A 16,291-nucleotide genomic window follows, 5' to 3' on the forward strand; every position below is an offset into this window, starting at 1 on the left:
CTCGTTAAAATGATGGCAATAAATACAGTTTTTTATTTAATCTAATTACCACCAAAAACGCTCTACAAATAAATCATTTCCTATTAACGAGCCCCGGGGGTCATTTACCGAAATTCATTAATAGTGCGCACAAATCTAAAGGCACACACAACATTACAGAAATCACAACATGGGTCAGTGACTGCTCCAACACCTCCTGAATGCAGATTTGAGGTTCTTTCCAAATGCCAAACCTCATATTTACCCCCGGTGAGCCGCAGGAACTTCCAACAAGGAGCCTGCAAGATCCAAAGGTCGTAAATTTGAAACGCTGAAGATGTGTTATTTGAACATGCCTTATTGCATGAATGCCGGGGTCTATCCGACACCCTGGAGCACAGCAGCACAACTTTACAACCCCGGTCACAATGTTCGGTTTGTACAAAATCCCACAAGGTACACACGGATTCTCAATCGAATGGCATTATTTTTTGATCCCATCAAATCCCTAAACCTCAATATCGCCTCTGCCCCCTCTCAAGCTGCATCTTGGATCTTACAAAAAATAAGTCAGCACAGTGCAAACTGATGAATATTCATAGAAATACAAAGTTCAAACCAATGTGTATGACAGGGATTGAAATCTTGGCAAATAATGTAACGGTTTATTCCAAAAGTTATAAAAAAAAAATAATTATTTACATTTTAAGGTTCATATTATGACTCTTTGAGGAAAGAGATAGAACTCAGGACGTCCTGTTGTGGCACCAGTAATCAATAAAGTTTAAGGGTTATCAGCTACGGGGCAACCACTTCTGAAAGGCTACACTGTGCGGTATAGAATAAAAAAAAGAAACATATACAGTCACGGCCGAAAGTGTTGGCACCCTTCAAATTGTTCCAGAAAGGAAAGTATTTCTCCCAGAAAATTATTGCTATTACACATATTTGTATATATATATGTTTATTTCCTTTGTGTGTATTGGAACAAGACAAAAAACAGGGCAAATTGGATATAATTTCACACAAACCCCCCCAAAAATGCACAGGACAAAATTGTTGGCACCTTTCCAAAATTTTAGGCAAACAACTTTTGTTCAAGCGTGTGATGCTCGTTCACACTCACCTGTGGCAAGTAACATGTGTGGGCAATATGAAAATCACACCTGAAACCAGATAAAAAGGGGAGAAGTTGAGAAGTTAACTCAATTTTTGCATTGTGTGTCTGTGTGTGCCACACTAAGCATGGAGAACAGAAAGAGGAAAAGAGAACTGCCTGAGGACTTGAGAAAAATATCAACAATCTCCAGGTTACAAGTCTATCTCCAGAGATCTTGATGTTCCTTTGTCAGTGCGCAGATAATCAATAAGTTTACAACCCATGGCGCTGTAGCTAATCTCCCTGGACGTGGACAGCAGAGAAAAATGGATGAAAGGTTGCAACGCAAGACAGTTCGGATGGTGGATAAGCAGCCCCAATCAAGTTCAAAGAAATTCATGCTGTTCTGCAGGCTCAGCGTGCATCAGTGTCAGTGCAAACTATCCATTGATATTTAAATGAAAAGTAACGGCAGGAGACCCAGGTGGGCCCCACTGCTGACACAGAGACACAACCAGGGTAGGACTTGGGTGCCTAGGGCCCACCAGGGGAATTGACTCTAGGGGCCCACCCCATGGCTACCATAAATGGTTTTATTATGTGTTCATTTTTTGGCCTCTCCCACTAAAACGTGTGCCTTTTAGCAAGCTGTACAGTGTGAAAAGAGAACGCTCTCAGCCTCCTATATATCGTACACACTGCACTCTTGGCATCCTATATCACATACAGATCGCACTCTAGGTCTCCTATAACAGATACTTTCTATAAGAGGCTGAGAGTGTGGTATGTACAGTATATAGGATGCCGATATTGCGGTATGTACGGCATATTGGCCTCGTATATGACATACAGACTGTCAGCCTCCTATTAAGCCTCCTATGAGACATGCAGACTGTTATTCTGATATTAGGCCCCCTATAAGACATACAGACTATCGGCCTCCTACTAGGCCCCCTATAAAACATACTGAGTGTCGGCCTCCTATAAGACATACTGAGTATTGGCCTCCTATTAGGCCCCCTATAAGACTTACAGACTGTTGGCCTCCTATTAGGCCCCCTATAAGACATACTGAGTGTCGGCCTCCTATTAGGCCCCCTATAAGACTTACAGACTGTTGGCCTCCTATTAGGCCCCCTATAAGACATACTGAGTGTCGGCCTCCTATTAGGCCCCCTATAAGACTTACAGACTGTGGGCCTCCTATTAGGCCCCCTATAAAACATACTGAGTATCGGCCTCCTTTTAGGCCCCCTATAAGACATACAGAGTGTTGCCTCTGTACAGACCGCACTCTCTGCCTATGTACGGCATACAGGAGGATGATAGTGCGGTCTGTACGGTCGGTATATTGGTCTCATATGACATATTAGGCCATATAAGAGTGTGGTGCGTGTGTATCTTATCTAGGAGGCACTGGCAGAGATTGTGATCTGTGATGCTGCATCATGTCATGTGTATGACCAGGGCCAGATTTGGGATTTGGATGTTTCGCCCCCAGCAGTTTGCCCCCAGCAGTTCGCCCCCGGATGTTTGCCCCCCAGCAGTTCGCCCCCGGATATTTCGCCCCCAGCAGTTGGCCCCCGGATGCTTCGCCCCCAGCAGTTCGCCCCCGGATTTTTCGTCCCCCAGCAGTTCACCCCCGGATATTTCGCCCCAGCAGTTCACCCCCGGATGTGTGTACCCTGTTTTGCCATGTTTTGCCTATATTGCGAAATATCCGGGGGCGAACTGCTGGGGTGAAAAATCCAGGGGCGAAACATCCGGGGGCGAACTGCTGGGGGGTGAAACACCCAGGGGCAAACTGCTGGGGGCGAAAAATCCGGAGGCGAACTGCTGGGGGCGAAATGTGCGGGGGCAAAATGTACCTGGGGCGATCAGCTGGGGACGAAACTTCCTAAAACCGCCAGATTTAGGCAAAGTGGAGCCCTAGGCCAATTTTAAAATGGGGCCCCAAATGCTAACATATTGCACATCACACAGAAGCATTTCGGTTGTAGTTACATGCGCTGAGTTCAGGACGCTGAATCAGTGTGATCGACAATATTGAAGTCGTTCAACACTTGTTTCCCGGCCTCTTTCCACCGTCTGAGAAAGAATGATGGGGACAGAACAATCACTAATGGATTAATCTGTCCCCATACAGTATCATGTTATCAGCAGCACATCTACAGTTTCCATATAATATAATGTCCCCCATAGTCCTCCATATAATATATTCTGCCCCATAGTCCTCCATATAGTATAATACACTCCACAGTCCTTCATATATTAAAATACAGTACACTGCTCAGTCCTCCATATAGTATAATACACTCCTCATAGTGCTCCATATATTAAAATACACTGCTCAGTCCTCCATATAGTATAATACACTCCTCATAGTGCTCCATATAGTATAATAGACCGCTAGTCATCCATGTAGTACAATTCACTTCCCATAGTATAATGCACCCCATAGTTCTTCATATAGTATAATGTATTCCCCATAGTCCTCGATACAGTATAATGCAGCCCACATATAACATAATGCAGCCACCCCATAGAGCATAATGCAGCCACCCCACAGAGTATAATGCAGCCCTGCCATACAATATAATGTAACCCCCATAGAATATAATGCAGCCCCCCTCTTATAGTATAATGCAGCCACCCCTTAGAGCATAATGTAGCCACCCCACAGAATACAATGTAACCCCGCATAGAATATAATGCAGCCCCCCTCATATAGTATAATGCAGCCCCTCCATAGACTATATGGCAGCCCCTTATATAGTGTAATGTAGCCCCTCCATAAAATACAATGTAGCCCTCATCATATAGTATAATGCATCCCCAATAGAATATAATGTAGCCTCCTCATGAAGTATAATAAAGCCCCCCTACAATATAATCTAGCCCCCCATAAAATATAATGCAGCCCCCCGTAGAATACAATGTAGCCTCCTCATATAGTATAATGTAGCCCCTTCATAGAATGATGCGATCACCACCATAGAATATAGTAAAGATAATACAGCCCCCCATAGAATATAATGTAGCCACGAATAGAATATAATACAGCCCACCTCCCCATAGAATATAATCTAGCCCCCATATTATATAACACAGCCTCCCCCATAGAATATAATGTATAATGTACCCCCCATGGTATATAACACAGCCTCATAGTATATAACACAGCTCCACATGGTATATAGCACAGCACCATGGCATACAGCACAGCCCCCCATTGGTATACAGCACAGCCCCTCATTGGTATACAGCACAGCACCATGGTATACAGCACGGCCCACATGGTATTAAGCACAGCCCCACGTGGTATAAAGCACAGGCCCACATGGTACACAGCACAGCCCCCCATTGGTATACAGCACATCCCCCCATTGGTATACAGCACAGCCCCCCATTGGTATACAGCACATCCCCCCATTGGTATACAGCACAGCCCCACATGTTATAAAGCACAGGCCCACATGGTATAAAGCACAGCCCCACATGGTTTACAGCACAGCCCCCCATTGGTATACAGCACAGCCCCCCATTGGTATACAGCACAGCCCCCCATTGGTATACAGCACAGCCCCACATGGTATAAAGCACAGGCCCACATGATATACAGCACAGCATCACATGGTATGCAGCACAGCAGCACATGGTATACAGCACAGCCCCACATGATATACAGCACAGGCCTCTTCCTCCTCTGGACCCCTCTTCCCTTCTCTTCCTCCTCCGGACCTCTCTGGCCTCCTCTTACTTCTCCAGACCCCTCTTCCCGCCTCTGGCCTCCTCTTCCTCCTCCGGACCCCTCATGCCTCCTCCGGACCCCTCTTTCCTCCTCCAGACCCCTCTTCCCTCCTCTTCCTCCTCTGGACCCCTCTGGCCTCCGCTTTCTCCTCTGGACCCCTCTGGCCTCCTCTTCTTCCTCTGGACCCCTCTGGCCTCCTCTTTCTGCTCCAGACCCCTCTGGCCTCTTCTTCCTCCTCTGGACCCCTCTGGCCTCCTCTTCCTCCTCCGAACCCCTCTGGCCTCCTCCGGACCCCTCTTCCCTCCTCTTCCTGCTCCAGACCCCTCTGGCCTCCTGTTCCTCCTCTGGACCCCTCTGGCCTCCTCTTCCTCCTCTGGACCCCTCTGGCCTCCTCTTCCTCCTCCAGACCCCTCTGGCCTCCTCTTCCTCCTCTGGACCCCTCTGGCCTCCTCTTCCTCCTCTGGACCCCTCTGGCCTCCTCTTCCTCCTCTGGACCCCTCTGGCCTCCTCTTCCTCCTCTGGACCCCTCTGGCCTCCTCTTCCTCCTCTGGCCTCCTCTTCCTCCTCCGGACCCCTCTGGCCTCCTCTTCCTCCTCCGGACCCCTCTGGCCTCCTCTTTCTCCTCCAGACCCCTCTTCCCTCCTCTTCCTCCTCCGGACCCCTCGGGCCTCTACCATGGAGACTTTGTTTCCTCTCCTCTCCAGGGACACAGACCACAAGTCACCCACTCACTCTAGACTCTACTCACCGGACCAGAGCGGCGTCCTCTTCTCTCACATGCTGGCTGCTAAGCTATTAGTCAGCCAGCTACAGAGCCGGAAAGCAGAGCGCGGGGCGCTTCACCGCCCATCAAGAACAGCGCTGACGTCACGTGGCAAGGTCCTAGGGCTGGGTGAGTCATCAGAGAGACCCAGAGCCAGCAAGGGGGTCGCCCGACGGCGCGTCAGTGCCTCAGACGGGGGTATGCTGGGCCCGCGCCGCCCCGCGCTATGGTATGTGCACGCGCGCGTCCCTTCAAATCATGGGACACGCTTTTAAAGGGCCCACGCACTTAAAGGGGCAGCATATTTAAAGGGCCCCCAGCGACCCTCGGGGCCCACCGTGCATTTACTCGGTACCTCGCCAGGCCAGACCGAGCCTGGACACATCAAAGCTAGACTGCAGTTTGCCGAAATGTACATGAGTAAAGGGCCCGTTACACACACGCTGGCGAGATCGCTGATTTGTGACACATCAGCGATCTCTCCAGCGAGATCGCTGTGTGTGACATCCAGCAGCGATTTGGCCCCCCCGCGGGGTATCGCTGATCACGCTGCGTGTGGCAGCGGGAGCCAGCGATGAGTGACGCTGCACGCTGGCTACCAACATAAACATCGGGTTTCTAAGGGCCCTTAGAAACCCGATGTTTACCCTAGATACCAGCGTGCACTGCAGGCAGGGCGGGAGGTGGAGGCAGAGCGGCGCACAGACCGGAGTAGCTCTGCTATCTGCTACTCCAGTCTGTCAGATCGGAGCAGCAGATAGCAGAGCTACGCCGTTCTGTCTGCGCCGCTCTGCCTCCACCTCCTGCCCTGCCTGCAGTGCACGCTAGTATCTATGGTAAACATCGGGTTTCTAAGGGCCCCGCGGCCCTTAGAAACCCAATGTTCATGTTTGTAACCAGCGTGCTCGCTGGTCCTGATCGCTGGAGGGGCTGTCTATGTGACAGCTCACCAGCGATCAGCTAAAAATGTCCCAGCGATCCCATCCATGTCGGATCATTGGTGGGATCGCTGGGACATCGTTATGTGTAACGGTACCCTAAGCTAAAATTTTTCTAGGAAAGCATCTTGTAGACAGATGAGACCAAGTTAAAGATTTTTGGTAAAGCAAATCTTTCTACTGTTTACCGAAAATAGAATGAGGCCAACAAAGAAAAGAACACAGTACCTATAGTCAAATATGGTGGAGGTTCAATTTTTTGTTGTTGTTTCACTGCCTCTGGAACTGGGTGCTTTGACTGCATGGAAGGCATCATGAAACTGGAAGATTACCAAAGGAAATTGGGTCAGAATGTAGTGCCCAGTGTCAGAAAGCTGGGTTTGCATCTTAGGTCATATGTCTTCCAGCAGGACAATACCACAAACATACTTCAAGAAAAATGGAAATGGATGGAAACAAAGCGCTGGAGAATTCTGAAGTGGCCAACAATGAGTTCATATCCAAATCCCATATTGTACAAAAGGAGCAGTATTATAATAGTTATATTCTTGTACATAGGAGCAGTATTATTGTAGTTATATTCTTGTACATAGGGGCAGTATTATAGTAGTTATATTCTTGTACATAGGAGCAGTATTATAGTAGTTATATTCTTGTACATAGGGGGCAGTATTATAGTAGTTATATTCTTGTACATAGGAGCAGTATTATAGTAGTTATATTCTTGTATATAGGGGCAGTATTATAGCAGTTATATTCTTGTACATAGGGGCAGTATTATAGTAGTTATATTCTTGTACATAGGAGCAGTATTATAGTAGTTATATTCTTGTACATAGGGGCAGTAATATAGTAGTTATATTCTTGTACATAGGAGCAGTATTATAGTAGTTATATTCTTGTATATAGGGGCAGTATTATAGCAGTTATATTCTTGTACATAGGGGCAGTATTATAGTAGTTATATTCTTGTACATAGGGGGCAGTATTATAGTAGTTATATTCTTGTACATAGGGGCAGTAATATAGTAGTTATATTCTTGTACATAGGGGCAGCATTATAGTTGTAATATGATTAAATAAAGCGGGTACTACGGTATTGTGGTAACATACCAAATGGATTTCAGCTGTAATGTGGCTGTGGAATATTTGCTATTATAGTAGAGAGTACATCATTGGTCAGAAGTCTTGAAAGTTTTCAGGAAATTCATTTATAGAACTGGTGTCACAGCAGAATTATGATGAAAGGAATTTCAAGCCGAAACTTAGGATATTACACTAGTGACTGCGTTTATTTTCACACTTTATATGATGCTTTTCTTTCTTTTTTTCTTACACTTTTGTAAATGTGCTTGTAACTAGCTCTGTATATTGCAGGGAAATGTTGGTTTCTCATGTGTTTTGCTTAAAAGGTTTGGAAGCCACAACTTAATCTCCAGGCCAGTACACTGGTTGCTTTTGTGGTCAAGTAATATACAGCAGAGGGTGATATGAGGCTTAATATAACCTCTTTCACAAATAATAATATGTGTACTTAAGATTTAATTTCCTTTTGGAAATACGCACTTGATACTTTTGCAAAGAAAGTGGAACTTTGATGGAAATTGTTCTGGGTTTACAAGAAAGTTTTGTCTGATACTTTTTCTTTTTTATGCATTTATAATGTATACAGCACCGGCTCGATCTCTCGCACAATCATGGGACTCAGTGGTGACATTGTTAGTTCTCAAACATATAAGGGGTCAGTCTTGGAGGCTTTTACCCCAAACTTAAAGAAAAACACAGGTGTCAGATGGTGGGGGACAAGATATGAGTGATTAAAGGGATCCTGTCACATGATTTCAGAGGGTTACACGGCTAAAAGTGCAAGAAGTAAGTGCCCACAGGCTTCTCCATGCCACCTCAGCTAGACTGACAGGTCGGTCACACCAGCGTATTGTCGGCCTGACTGCTGTATATGTAAAAACAGATTACACTCGGACCAATGTAATTCAATAAGGCAGTGCAGATGAGCCATTTTTTCACCGGCTGAATCTGCCTGTGAAAAAAATTGCAGCATGCACCAGTTTCTTCCATAAATCTATGGGTGAGGCACTGTTATGGGGGATCTGTATATGATGCATTGTTATGGGGGATCTGTATATGATGCATTGTTATGGGGGATCTGTGGCTGATGCATTGTTATGGGGAATATGTGGATGATGCATTGTTATGGGGAATATGTGGATGATGCATTGTTATGGGGAATATGTGGATGATGCATTGTTATGGGGGATCTGTGGATGACGCAATGTTATGGGGGATCTGTGGATGATACCCTTATGGGGATCTGTGGATGACACACTTATGGAAGAACTATGGATGATGCATTGCTATGGGGAATCTATGGATGATGCATTGTTATGGGGAATCTGTGGATGATGCATTGTTATGGGGAATCTGTGGATGACGCACTGTTATGGGGATCTGTGAGTGACGCACTGTTATGGGGGATCTGTGGATGATACATTTATGGGGATCTGTGGATGACACACTTATGGAAGAACTATGGATGATGCATTGCTATGGGGAATCTGTGGATGATGCATTGCTATGGGGAATCTGTGGATGATGCATTGTTATGGGGAATCTGTGGATGACACATTGTTATAGGGAATCTGTGGATGACGCACTGTTATGGGGATCTGTGGATGACACACTGTTATGGAAGATCTATGTATGATGCATTGTTATGGGGAATCTGTGGATGATGCACTGTTATGGGGATCTGGGAGTGACGCACTGTTATGGGGATCTGTGGATGATGCACTGTTATGGGGATCTGTGGATGATGCACTGTTATGGGGATCTGTGGATGACGCACTGTTATGGGGATCTGTGAGTGACGCACTGTTATGGGGATCTGTGGGAGATACACTGTTATAGGGATCTGTTGATGACAATATTATGGGAGATCTGTTGATGACAATATAATTACAATTTGTACTTGCCTGTATTACAAACACTGCAGAATCCTCCTTTAACTGACCATTAAGTAAAAATCCAACATTGGTATCGTCTGTGGCTGTGAATGAGAATCGGTCTCGTTGTGTCGGCCCTCCAAAGTGTCGGTAAGAAAGGTATAAACTGTTAATGTCAATCTGGGTGAAACGGTTTTCTTGCAAGACTTCACCGCTCCGGTAGAGCTGCCCGTGCCGCGGAGGTTCCGTAATAGTGTAGACGAGCCTCTCGAGGGGGCTGTCCGGGTCCGTTATCTGCAGAACATCGGAGGTAATAATAATGGCTTCTCCTTCCCACATCTGGAGGCCTTTATTGATCAGGAGAGTCGGAGGAATCTTGTCTGTCTGTGCGATGATGAACTCTAATGAGCCATCTTTTGCCTTCAGTCCATTACTTACAGTAAAACTATGAAAAAAAGAAACAAATATTATATCAACATTTTTGAAACCTTGGACATGTTTCCCAATTTGGTAATTAAGAAGCCAGAAAAAAAACGTTGATTGTTCTCTTGTTCATTTCACACCTAATCCACATAGATCTATTATTATTTACTAGAATACAAAAAATGCTGCGTTAGTGCACTTACTAGTTATTATACTGCTGCTACGTACAATATTACCCCTGCGGCTGCTATAACACTGTGCGATCGCAGAAGTGATGACCCTGAGCTTCATCTACAGCACTGGTCCAGAGAGCACAGAGGACAGAACTGTCCGGGGTTCCAGGTATCCTTTCTAATTTGGCTTTATTCTTTTCCCATTAAAAACCTGACGATGTGGAGTCATACAAAAGACAAGGACAGCATAGAGTTCTTATTCATAAGCATTGTCTTAATCATAGTCAAACGATTAAGAGCTCTATGTTGTAGATCGAAAGGTGAAAGAAAGGTAATCTGTGTCTTTTGTATGCCACATTGTCAGGCTTTTAAGAAGAAAGGAGTAAAAGTAAATTTGAAAAGCTATCTAGAATCCTGTATATTTTATATTAACTATAATACTGCTCCCTATGTACAAGAATATAACTACTATAATACTGCTCCTATGTACAAGAATATAACTACTATAATACTGCTCCTATGTACAAGAATATAACTACTATAATACTGCTCCTATGTACAAGAATATAACTACTATAATACTGCCCCTATGTACAAGAATATAACCACTATAATACTGCTCCTATGTACAAGAATATAACTACTATAATACTGCTCCTATGTACAAGAATATAACTACTATAATACTGCTCCTATGTACAAGAATATAACTACTATAATACTGCCCCTATGTACAAGAATATAACTACTATAATACTGTTCCTATGTACAAGAATATAACTACTATAATACTGCTCCTATGTACAAGAATAAAACTACTATAATACTGCCCCTATGTACAAGAATATAACTACTATAATACTGCACCCTATGTACAAGAATATAACTACTATAATACTGCCCCTATATACAAGAATATGACTACTATAATACTGCTCCTATGTACAAGAATATAACTACTATAATACTGCCCCCTATGTACAAGAATATAACTACTATAATACTGCTCCTATATACAAGAATATACCTACTATAATACTGCTCCTATGTACAAGAATATAACTACTATAATACTGCCCCTAAGTACAAGAATATAAATACTATAATACTGCCCCCATGTACAAGAATATAACTACTATAATACTGCTCCTAAGTACAAGAATATAAATACCATAATACTGCCCCTATGTACAAGAATATAACTACTATAATACTGCTCTTATGCACAAGAATATAACTACTATAATACTGCCCCTATGTACAAGAATATAACTACTATTATGCTACCCCTATGTAGAAGAGTATAACTACTATAATACTGCCTGTCACAGGGTCCTTCTCTGGTATCACACAATCAACAGAGCAAGTGAAGAGTGAACAATTCCAAGACTTTTATTCAGGTAAAAATACGAAAAGGTCCATATTCAGTCCACCACACAAAGGATAAGATAGTCCAGAATAAGAATGCAGTCCAGTATTAGGATAAAATGTCCAGGGAAACGAGAATCCAAAACTCTAGCACCAGAGGATAAAATGGGTCCTTCTCTCTCTGAAGTGCTGTCTGAACACCATCCTGTCAACACCGGAACTGACTTGTGCAGCTGCTGTTCTCCCCACCCCCTTCCTTGTCCAGGGGTAGTCAAAACAAGTTGAGGCGGTTTCCAGGCCTCCCAGAGGAGAACAAAGGGCCTTAGGGATTAATGCACTACAGGGGGTCATCAAGAGACAGATACAGTGAGGCTGTAGACTTATAATGTAATAAGAAAAATACTATGAATATAACTGAAATAGAAAAATAGGAATATACCAAAAATGATATCCACATAGCATATCACACCATCACATCCTCTACCCCCCATAATAAGTGAGCACGCCATGATGTCTACACAGACCTCTGGCCTGCTCACTTTAGTCCACATTGCTCAGTTATTTATAGTTCCTTGTACAGTGGCAGGGGTAGGTCGGCCTGGGGAGCCTATGGTTCTTCTTGTCGAGACAGTCCATTGGCGTTCTGGTGTTGGCTTCCCAGCTTGTATTGGATGGAGAAGCTGTAGGCTTGTAAGGACAAGCTCCACCGCAGCAATCTTCCATTGTCCCCTGATACGCGATTCAGCCATGTGAGGGGGTTGTGGTCTGTAACAATTGTAAAGTCTCTGCCATACAAGTATGGCTGCAATTTTTTTAGCGCCCATACGATGGCAAGGCACTCCTTTTCAATAGTGGCATAGACAACTTCCCGATCCAGTAGTTTCCGACTGGCAAAAGCAACAGGATGTTCTTCTCCAGCGGCGTTCACTTGGCTAAGTACTGCCCCAATCTCAAAGGTGGATGCATCTGTCTGTACGAGGAACCTGCGTTTATAATCCGGGGCAGCCAAGACAGGAGCAGTGACGAGGGCAGTCTTTAATGCTGAAAAGGCATCCTCGCATGCAGGCGTCCACGTCACATTCCTAGGCATGTTCTTGCGGGTCAGGTTGGTTAGGGGCTTGGCCAAGGTGCTGAAGTTAGAAACAAATTTGCGATAGTAACCAGCAGTTCCTAAAAATGCAAGTACCTGCTTTTTAGTCTGGGGTCTACACCAGTTGCTAATGGCTTCCACCTTGGCAGGCTCAGGCCTTAGTGTCCCACCCCCTATTCTATGCCCGAGGTACTGCACCTCAGCCATCCCTATTTGGCACTTATCAGGGTGAATGGTCAGTCCTGCAGTAAGGATACAGTCCAGCACTATGCCCAAGTGTTTAAGATGTTCCTCCCAGGTTGTGCTAAAAATGGCGATGTCGTCTAAGTAAGCATAGGCAAAGTCCTGACATTGTTGTAACAGTCGATCCACCAGTCTCTGGAAAGTAGCGGGGGCAGTTTTCATCCCAAAGGCATTCCCAGGAATTCATAAAGCCCAAATGGAGTAATGAAGGCTGAGCGCTCACGAGCGTCCTCCGTTAGAGGTATCTGCCAGTACCCCTTGCTCATTTCTATCGTGGTCACAAATTGGGCACTGGCCAGACGATCCAATAGATCATCAATCCTGGGCATGGGATAAGCATCACTCTTGGTGGCATCATTTAGTCGTCTGTAATCAATGCAGAATCGTGTTGTACCATCCTTCTTGGGGACCAGGACGACAGGAGAGGCACAAGTACTGTGAGATGGCTGAATAACTCCCAGTTGTTTCATCTCCTCCAGTTCGTTCTTTATCATGCCTTGAACAGCCTCTGGAACCCGGTAGGCAGCCTGCTGGATGGGGCAGTGTCCGGGGGTTTCCACATGGTGGCTGGTGAGAGTAGTCTTCCCCGGCTTTGAGGAGAAAGCAGCAGCCCTCGGCCTTAGTACGGCGACAATATCGTCCTTTTGTATATCCGATAAATGTGAGCCCAGGGGCACTTTTTCCAGTGATCCTCCCGCTTGGGCAACCTGGAGGAGATCTGGGAGATACTCGTCGGTGGCAGTATCACTAGGGGGGTGGCAGACAGCTAGAACAGGCAGAGATCGGTTGTGGTAGTCTTTCAGCATGTTAATGTGGACGGTTTTCTGTCGTCGATCGTTAGAGTCCAGGGCAATAACATAGTTAGTGTCATTAATTTTCTTGACAACCTTATAAGGGCCTTCCCACACTGCTTGAAGCTTGTTGGCAGGTGAAGCAGTAATCATGAGAGCTTGCTGTCCTTCCATAAATTCCCGGTTCCTGGCATTACGGTCATACCAGGTTTTTTGTCTGGACTGGGCCATTCGCTGATGTTCTTTAGCGAAGGTAGCTAGCTTGGCGAGACGGTCTCTGAGCTCTAGAACATAGGGAACGATGGGCATTCCGGTATCTGAGATGTCTCCCTCCAAATGTTCTTTCAGAAGAGTGAGAGGCCCACGGACCTTCCAGCTAAACAGTAGTTCGAAGGGAGAGAACCCTGTGGACTCTTGGGGAACCTACCGATAGGCGAAGAGGAGATGTGGCAGGTACTTTTCCCAGTCTTTTTCAATGTCAACAAAAGCCCTCAGCATATTTTTCAGGGTTCCATTAAAGCGTTCACATAGTCCGTTGGTCTGCGGGTGGTATGGGGTGGTGCGAATGGCTCGAACACCACAGGTATGCCATAGGGACTGGACCAGATCTGACATGAACTGAGTGCCTTGATCCGACAATATTTCACTAGGAAACCCTATCCGGGTAAAGATGGTAACAAGGGCCTCGGCTACCTTTACTGCTGTAATACTGGACAGGGCCACAGCTTCAGGATACCTAGTGGCATAGTCCACCACGGTCAGGATATATTTTTTCCCCGACTTGCTGAGGTGGGCCAGAGGACCTATGATGTCGACGGCTGCACATTGAAATGGTTCCTCAATTATGGGCAGGGATTCCAGGGGTACCTTATGTCGAGCTCCTGGATGCCGCATTCGCATCGCAGATGCGGCAATAATGGGCTACCGACTGCGAGACGCCCGGCCAGTAAAAACTTTGAGTGAGTCTCTTTTCAGTCCTTTTTCTCCCTTGATGCCCAGCCAAGGGGATGTCATGGGCCAGTTGAAGTAGCTGTGCCCTGTACTTCTGAGGAACAATGAGTTGCCTGGTCGTTGCGTCAGGGTTGCCCTGGTCACTGCCCTTTGCTACACGATAATACAGTCCGTTTTCTCAAGTGAAGACATCCCCATTATCTCCCATGTGCCCAGTTTCTGCCTTTCGCCTAAGGTAGTGTCACCCTCTATTTCTCTCCTAAACTCCTCTCTGTCCCAAGACACTCCCAATGTAGTAGCAGCGAACGTATTGCTTACTGACTCTGATGTGGGGTCCGGATGACGTAGTGCTTGAAGGGCCTGTAGTCGGGTGACTGCTCCCACAAATTGACACTAACTCCCCAATGTCGTTCCAAGGAGGATATCTGCAGGAAGTCCTCCCATAACTCCAATCCAACACAGTTTTTCTCCACAACCATAATCCAAACGCACAGAATCTCGCTGTATATATTTGTGGGCACCCCCCGCCAGGACAATGGGAATTCCCGGACCCTGGTAAATTGACTCGGGTCGAACCACATGGGGGTCAGCGATAGTCAAGAATGCCCCCGTGTCTCTAAATCCTGACACTTTGTATCCATCAATAAAGACATCCTGCAGGTGGCGTTGCCATTGCTCTGAGTAGCTAAAGGACAGAGGCCGGAGTCCGTACACTCCAGGAGGGGTATCTATGGTGCCGTGGTCGGTGGTCCACTCTGGTGGGGGCGGTGGTAGCTCTTCCTCAGGTGTGGTGGAGTGTACAAGATGCACTGGACGAGGTGGGGCTGCGTGGGGCTACCTCCGAATCCTGGAGGGACAGCCACACTACAAATGTCCAGGTTGCCCACACCCATAACACCTCCTCTCTGTGATACCCCCAGGTCGTGGTCGGAACTGTTGGGGCCTAGGATTGTGAGGCGTGATTGTCATCGGCTTGCGACTAGGTGGAAGGGCAGATATAATTGGAGGGGGACGGAGCAGGGGAGCAGGCCGTGGTTCATTGTACAGAAGCCTCCTCCATTGCGGCCGGATAGTAAGGGCTTCATCGGCCAGGGCTGCAGCTCTATCCACGGTACATGGCGTGCGCTCCCAGACCCATTCCCGTACCTCTGCAGGGCACTTGGCAAGAAATTGTTCTATAAGGAACGCCTGTATAACATCTTCAACAGTAAAGGCGTTTTCTGCTTCCAGCCATCTCCGACATGCCTCGGACATCTTATGTGCATACATCCTAAACAATCCCCCCGTGGTGCATGGGAGGTCTCGGAACTTGGCCCTATATGAGTCTGGGGTGATAACATGGTAATCCAGGATAGTCCGCTTTACAATGTTATAATCCCGGTTCCGCAGTGCATCAATGGTTCGGTAAGCCTCCGCCATGCTTCCGTTCAGGAGCCCCACTAACAAACGCATCCAGCTAGAGTGGGGCACCTCCATCACAGCACACTGCTGCTCAAAGTCTTTGAAGAACCCCTCCACATCTCCAGAAGCCTCATCAAATGGCTTAAACTCTGTCCGGGTAATCCGTACAGGCTCCCGGATTGTTGGGGTTACACTCCACATTGCGTTACTCCCTTTTTCAAGCTCCATTGCTTCCTGTCTCCGCTGTGCCCGGTGGGCAGCCTCCCCCTTGTACTCCTGAGAGACGCCGGGGCCCAGAACCGCCATCTCTTCTTCGTACCACACCAACCACTGGCTTTTCTGGAAGAGGATCCCTGTCTCC

At 46.3% G+C, this 16,291-nt stretch overlaps 1 protein-coding gene across 1 annotated transcript in view; it reads right to left on the bottom strand.

The window, feature by feature from the left end:
• The window catches only part of LOC141048722 (FRAS1-related extracellular matrix protein 1-like), a 176,826-nt gene that overhangs the window by 60,855 nt on the left and 99,680 nt on the right, over positions 1-16,291 (bottom strand). The window contains exon 25 of the mRNA XM_073544597.1: positions 9,521-9,935. Coding sequence (XP_073400698.1) covers positions 9,521-9,935 — 415 coding nt within the window. The remainder of the gene's footprint in view (positions 1-9,520; positions 9,936-16,291) is intronic.

This window comes from Dendrobates tinctorius, unplaced genomic scaffold (assembly GCF_039654945.1).
Source record: "Dendrobates tinctorius isolate UK_male_01 unplaced genomic scaffold, ASM3965494v1 ptg000138l, whole genome shotgun sequence".
Taxonomy (NCBI): Eukaryota; Metazoa; Chordata; class Amphibia; order Anura; family Dendrobatidae; genus Dendrobates; species Dendrobates tinctorius.